Source organism: Coregonus clupeaformis, chromosome 18 (genome assembly GCF_020615455.1).
Source record: "Coregonus clupeaformis isolate EN_2021a chromosome 18, ASM2061545v1, whole genome shotgun sequence".
Classification (NCBI taxonomy): domain Eukaryota; kingdom Metazoa; phylum Chordata; class Actinopteri; order Salmoniformes; family Salmonidae; genus Coregonus; species Coregonus clupeaformis.
Window position 1 is genome coordinate 18,839,171 of NC_059209.1, and position 7,153 is coordinate 18,846,323.

At 40.5% G+C, this 7,153-nt stretch overlaps 1 protein-coding gene across 1 annotated transcript; it reads right to left on the reverse strand.

Annotated features, from left to right (window-relative positions):
- Positions 1 to 321: 321 nt before the first annotated feature.
- Positions 322 to 2,699, reverse strand: LOC121550387 (T-cell acute lymphocytic leukemia protein 2). The gene is made up of 2 exons (XM_041862616.2): positions 2,434 to 2,699; positions 322 to 1,661 (listed from the first exon to the last, which is right to left on the reverse strand). The coding sequence occupies exon 2, from the start codon at positions 1,647 to 1,649 to the stop codon at positions 1,311 to 1,313; it is 339 nt and encodes a 112-aa protein (XP_041718550.1). The 5' UTR covers positions 1,650 to 1,661; positions 2,434 to 2,699; the 3' UTR covers positions 322 to 1,310.
- Positions 2,700 to 7,153: the final 4,454 nt, after the last annotated feature.

Below are 7,153 nucleotides of genomic sequence, written 5' to 3' on the forward strand. Positions count from 1 at the left end.
CACTAGATAAGGGTTCAGAGGTCAGGGGTGGTCTCTGTGTCCACAAGGCGGTCAGAGTATTTGTAGTGGACAATCAGAGGGATGGCCATTACTGGCCCATTGAGAGGGAACAAGGGCTTTACTAGACTAGAGGGTCCAGAATGGACCAGAACAAACACACAGGGAGCAGCTGTACTCTTGACTTACTGGCTCGGCACTGTTTGTTACATTAGTAGAAATTATTGCATGGTGTCAACGGACTACCATTTAAAAAACAATTTACAATAAGAGGATGGTACTTAATTACTTTTGCTAAATCAAAGTATTTTTTTTTAAATTTACAAATAATTTATTAAATAAATAGTTCCAATAAATAACATTAACAATATTAACCAACATTTTACAAAAAAAAGCATATTAATCACAATAGCCTTGACAAAAGATGGTCAAATAAAAATCTTTGGCTACATGACATGCTTATTGTACAAAAAGAGCAAGATGAATAAATACTTGAATGGACAGAGAAAAACTATTCCTGTTATCTGTTCATTCAATACAGTCCTGCAATTGAAACATATTTCAAAGAGGATTGTCAGTTGTGTTATCCTACAGCTCATTCCCTGTTGTCCAAATAAATAATCAATCAATACTGTATGTAATCAGTACATATAAGAGCAATGTGTCACTCAAGGAATGTGGTCATATTGCAGGATTTGATAATAAATAGTGCTTTGCAAGTAAGCAAGGTCTCATCATAAAATTGTAATTTCAGCACACACAAAAAAAATCCCCATAGATTTTTGTAATTGGATTGCAGTCCTTGGTGAATTGGACAAGACTTTATCTTTCCTGAAATGACTTTCCTCCAAAAAATTCATTGACATTTTCTATTTCTTAATCCTTTAAATTGTCCTTCATGGCCTTAATGCATCCTTATTTCTCATTTCAAAACTAAACGTTTTTGATGCAGACATCTTTCACTACCGACAGGATGAACATACATGTCAGACATGAAGATGGGAATACATCCAAGCTACCGGTACATCCATGCAGATAACAGATTACATTTCACAAGGCTCCCATCATCCCCTGTCATAATATCAACATATAAGTGTAGCTAAATAAAGTCATCTCCATCTCTTTAATTCAGCAGGGACAGCATCATCCACAAACACCACACAAACATCGTCTGCTTGCCATCACCACCAACACTGTCCTCCTCAAGTGTCGCAGAGCTAAAATGGAGTCTATGGATGGGGGCATGGTGACATACAGTTTTACCCCAGGGAGTGGTGGATGATCACCCATCAGAGGAAACTGCAGCAGGCACACTACCAGGCCTCGGTACTGTCACAGCTTGATCCAGGGGAGGGGGCGTCAGTGTCGCTGGCCAGGCCCCAGGTCCGGGAGGAGGAGTGGAGACGTTCCACATTTCCCCTGAGGAAGGTGAGCAGGGCGGTGGGGGAGTGCGAGGCCGGCTGACCACTCTGGCTCTCCAGCAGCTGCACCAGGAAGTTGATGTAGCGCATGGCCAGCCGCAGGATCTCGTTCTTGCTCAGCTTCTTCTCTGGTGGGTGGGTGGGGATGAGCTTGCGGAGCTCAGTGAAGGCAGTGTTGACGTTGTGCTGCCGCCAGCGCTCCCGTGTGTTGGTGAACACCTTCTTGGTCATAGTGCTGCTCTCCTGGATGGAGGAAGATAGGGGAGCGTTTTAGAGAGAAATCGACACAGAATAAAACTACCATGGTGTTGTTCTACTGGAAGGCAGAGAGAGGGAATGTTGTTTATGGTATCCCTGAAATTACACCCTATTCCCTATATAGTGCACTACTTAGCCCAGGGCAAAAGTAAATGTTCTTTGAATGTTATGTGACATTTTTCTCTGGAGTTTAGTCTGAAATGGCACTATAGTGCAGTACTTTTGTCTGATCAAAAGTAGTGCACTGTTTAGGGAATAGGGTGCCATTTCTCACGCCGACCCCAGGCAGAAATACTGTATGGTGGTGTCACATAACATTTTAATTGCACCTAAATCTCCACAATTACTAAAATATGGTGTATTAACACCGTAATGGTAAGAAATAGATGTAAAATATAGTTTAAGTATTACTCATGGAATGTATTTGATATTGGAGTTCAGTTTAATCTTCAGAGGATGAGAAATACATCATGAAAATACATGTTTATGGAAAACGTCTGACCTTCAGTCAATGCATACAGAGGATGCTAGTGTGTTCGTCACGATTAGCGTACATACAAATAATTACACTTCTGTTGTATTGAACTATCTATTTCTAAATGGTACCCTCAAAAATGCAAACTGAAAATGTGTTCCATCTTTCATGAGATTCCTTAACATTTTCATTCCAACAATTCCTTACTCCAACATGTTTAATTCAATAAAGGAAAACCTCAGAGGAAAAAACAAAAATCCATTTTATTGTCCATGATCTCACCTGTTAAGTGCTGTAGCGTCAGACAGAGGTATCAGAAGTGTGTACCTCAGGTCATCAGTGTTGGCTGCTGCAGTAGCCCAATGTAGTAGTCCAGTCCTGTGTATAGTAGATCCAGTCAGTCCAGCCTTCTCATACTCTCTCTGATGACTGTGTGTGAGAGGGAGGGATGGAGAGAGGGAAGGCTGGCGCACACATCTCACATTTTTATAGCAGGGTGAGCCCCTATTGTGTGACGTGTGCGGTCGTTGAGCCTCTCCTCCAGTCTGCTGCATTGTGGTGTTCAACTCAAGAGTGATGTTTCCAGCCGCAGACCACTGTGTTTCCCGTTGGGTGTACTATTCTGTCTGTAAACAAAGAAATGACCAATAGGTTAGCTGTAAACATATGAATACTGATGTAATATCATACAATGCTTTACAATCTCTGAGAATATTGGGAAACTTTTACTTTCATATCATCCACTTCTTTTTGTTGAGTCATTTCACTAAATCATTCATTACTTTTAATACGGAACGATGTGACTATTAAAAGGTAACATTACGCTTACAAATACATTCCTATTGAGCTGAAACTGAGACGTTTCCCTTCCTGATCCTTCCCTTACAATTCCGGACACTTGTTCCCTTCTATGTGCAAACATCAACCATTGGTAACCTGTTCAGTAAAACTTTGATATCACCAGTCCTGCTACCACTGAATTCACCCTGATTGGGCCACAAAAGGTAAAAATACCATATCCAGATTGACAGTTTAACAATGTGGGTTTTGTTATGACTATGGTAATCTTGTTGAGCCATTCCAGGGGCCACACATAAATTACAGGGGAGCATGGGGAGCGAGCGGGCTAGTCCTTCCCTGAGCCACAAGCCATCTCTCTACAATCACTACTCCTCGGCCCACCTCTCCTACACCCCCCCTCTCTCTCTGCCTCCCACTTTCAACCTCCGTTTCAGATTTTTTTAAACGACGTCTAGTTTAACCAATTGTTACTGTTCTTTTTTACACCCTTCAAGTGTTGTTTCAAAGACGCAGCCTTCCATAAAAGTCTCTCTGTGTGGAGTAGGAATTTACATAATCCGATTAGGGCCTGGGATTAGCGCTGGGGTCTGGAGAACAGGCCCAATGGGGCCGGCCCTGAATTGCTGCCATTCATGGGCCTTGCTGCACTTCCAAGGGGCTGCACCTGCAGTGGTGGGTCCCCCACTCCCCTGCTCTCTCCACTCTACTCGGCCTCAGGTCTGCAGACACACTCACAGCAGGCAGTAGGCCCCTTCAGCCAGCCAGCCTGCCCCTCTGTCCCCATCCCCACACCAGGGGTGTATTCATTACGGTGATTCTGTGGCAAAAAAAATTGCAACAGAAACCGTTCACTCTAAACGGAAAACGTTTTGCAACGAAAACTAGAATTTCTATTGGACAAATTCAGATAGATCCCTCCCAGTTTCGTTCCGTTTGCTCTGTTTGCTTCCATTTGGTTCTTAAACAGTAAACGGTTTACGTTGCAAGACTTAATGAATACACCCCAGGGCCGCATTCAGCAGGGCCAGGGCACAACTTTGTGGAAAGATCAGATAGAAATGTATTATGTAGAATAAACATGCCACTCTGACATGTACCCCACCATGACCATGATCATAACATTCAGCTCAGCAAATGACTTTTATCTGAAGAGCTGTGGACTGTAGTTCGGCTTTAGCTTTGGTTTTCCTGTCACTGAGGGTAGTGTGTGGGGGTAAAGAACCAAATCGGCTTGACGACCCTGAAGAAAACAACATAATGGAGAAGTGAGAAAAAAATACATTAGTCAGTTTTGTTCAATTGTAGATCTTATTGAACAGTATAAACAGCATATGCAGTAAGATAGCCATGCTGTAGTGCTGTCATCAGAATAAAAAGAAACATCAGTGTAGCTAAAAGAAACAACTATGCACAGAGACTACAATGACAAAAGTAAATGTTAACGTCTCCTTTCAAATGACGTCCCCATCGAGAGCCTGTCCAATCAAAGTACTGTACCACAGTAGTAGCCTGACCTTTGAGGTGGTTAGGAAAGAATTCTGCTCTGAAGGTTAGATTTGAACAGCCTGTTAATTCTCACAATATGTCACCTACTCAATCCAGGGCCAAAGTGTGGCAAGCAGGACCAATTACTGGACCATTACACTGATGTTGATTTAGCCTCCACGTGTTGGACTTCTTTAATCATTTTCTCCCTCAGCTTTTGTTTCGCTTGCCGTTAAAAACACCCCCTTTTGGTCTTTTTGTTAGGCTTGTTGTTAAGGCAATGTGGCCAGTGACTTATAACCAAAACGAAAGGCTAGCTTGGTGGTTATTTATGGTGTGTCTGTGTCTGTGTGTGTGTGTAGCTTATGGACAGAGGAGGTTTGCTGCTGGCAGGAATCAATGCCCTGGGGGGCTCTTTGTCTGAGGCTCATTCCTGCGGGAGCAGGCTTTAGTCTGCTGGCTCGTGGAGATAAGCACTCTCTCCACACTCTGAGAGACAGTGATAAGAGGATTTCTGTGCTAAATGAAAAACTACCTTTTGCGTTCCGAAATGAAGGGGGGGAGACTATCAGTTTTAGCTGGAAAAATAATACCTTCATAAAATGTTATGAAATATTATTCTATGTAAAACGTAGTATTCGTAATAATAATGTATCTGGGTATTTAATCTAACGTAAACAGACTACTTTTAGAATGTACAATTATTTATGTATCAAGTCAGAATGGCAAGGACTAAATTGCAGGTCAATTACAAAGTAAAAAGTATACCTATTTTCATTGCATGGACAATCCATATAAATCTGAATCCCCAGCAAAAACAAATACAAAGCACATTTTACTTTCCCATTGGTTATTTCACACACATCTCCCAAATAAAATATATGTAGTATTCCTTTTGGAATTTTCACTCGAACCCTGCAAAACGTCTCTCTCAGCAACCATTCAACATTGCAGTGGAAATGCAGTGTCTGTCTGACTACATAATAAAGCATTTTTACAAGTCGTAACTGATGTATTTGGGACCAGTATAGTCTTAGTCCCTTATTGTTGGTAAATACAGTGGCCATGCTTGTGAAAGGAACTTTTATTGCAGTCCTGATGTCCAGTCCACCTGCTGTTTCTCACTGCGGCACAGCTAAAAACACTAACCACGGAGACACTGGACTGCTACTGAAAGGTCACAGGACGAAAGCATTAGACTAGACAGAGATGTTTAGATATGCACTAAGTGAACATTTGAATTCATGGAAATTACTGACATATATTAATTTGAGTTCATAAATATTAATCCGGTCTTGTTCATGTTCTTGTCTTGATACAATTCTTAACATGTTCTGGCAAAAGCAAAGAAAGATAGAGGACAACATTTCAGATAGCTTTAATTTAAAAAGTATTTGTCCTAACATAACGTAAAATAATTGATCTTTAACGTCATATTTTTATATAAATTTGTAAAAGTCAAAATCACACAAAACGGTCTATTTACACAAAATGTTTATTAAAAAAACATAACTTACACAAAAATGTACGATTACTTTCCTAACAACAGTTGAACATTTAATAGTGTCCTTTAAACGCTCAAGAACCTATGGTATATTACAGCACCTTCAGAAAGTATTCATACCCCTTGACTTTTTAGAAATGTTGTTATGTTACAGCCTGAATAAATTGAGATTTTGTGTCACTGGCCTACACACAATACCCCATAATGTCAAGGTGGAATATAAAATGTAAAATGAAAAGCTGAAATGTCTTGAGTCAAGAAGTATTCAACCCCTTTGTTGTGGCAAGCCTAAATAAGTTGCATGGACTCAATCTGTGTGCAATAATAGTGTTTAACATGATTTTTGAATGACTACCTCATCTCTGTAGCCAACACATACAATTTAGCTGTAAGGTTCTTCAGTCAAGTAGTGAATTTCAACCACAGATTCAACCACAAAGACCACGGAGGTTTTTGCAAAGAAGGGCACCTATTAGTAGATGGATAAATATAAAAAAAAGCAGACAGTGAATATCCCTAGTCACTCCACCTAGTCACAACAAAGATACAGGTGTCCTTCCTAACGCAGTTGCCGGAGAGGAAGGAAATTGCTCAGGGATTTCACCATGAGGCCAAAAACAGTTACAGAGTTTAATGGCTATGATATGAGAAAGCTGAGGATGGCTCAATAACATTGTAGTTACTACACAATATTAACCTAATTGACAGAGTGAAAAGAAGGAAGCCTGTACAGAATATCAATATTCCAAAACATGCACCCTGTTTGTAACAAGGCACTAAAGTAATACTGCAAAAAATGTGGCAAAGCAATTCACTTTTTGTCCTGAATACAAAGTGTTATGTTTGGGGCAAATCCAATACAACACAATACTTAGTACCACTCTCAAGCATAGTGGTGGCTGCATCATGTTATGGGTATGCTTGTAATCGTTAAGGACTGGGGAGTTTTTCAGCATAAAAAAGAAATGGAATGGAGCTAAGCACAGGCAAAATTCTAGAGAAAAACCTGGTTCAGTCTGCTTTTCACCAGACACTGGGAGATGAATAAACATTTCAGCAGGACAATAATCTAAAACAAGCTCTTAGAGACTTACCCAGAAAGATTCACAGCTGTAATCACTGCCAAAGGTGCTTCTACAAAGTTTTGACTCAGGGGTGTGAATACTTATGTAAATGAGATATTTCTGTATTACATCTTCAATACATTTCAAA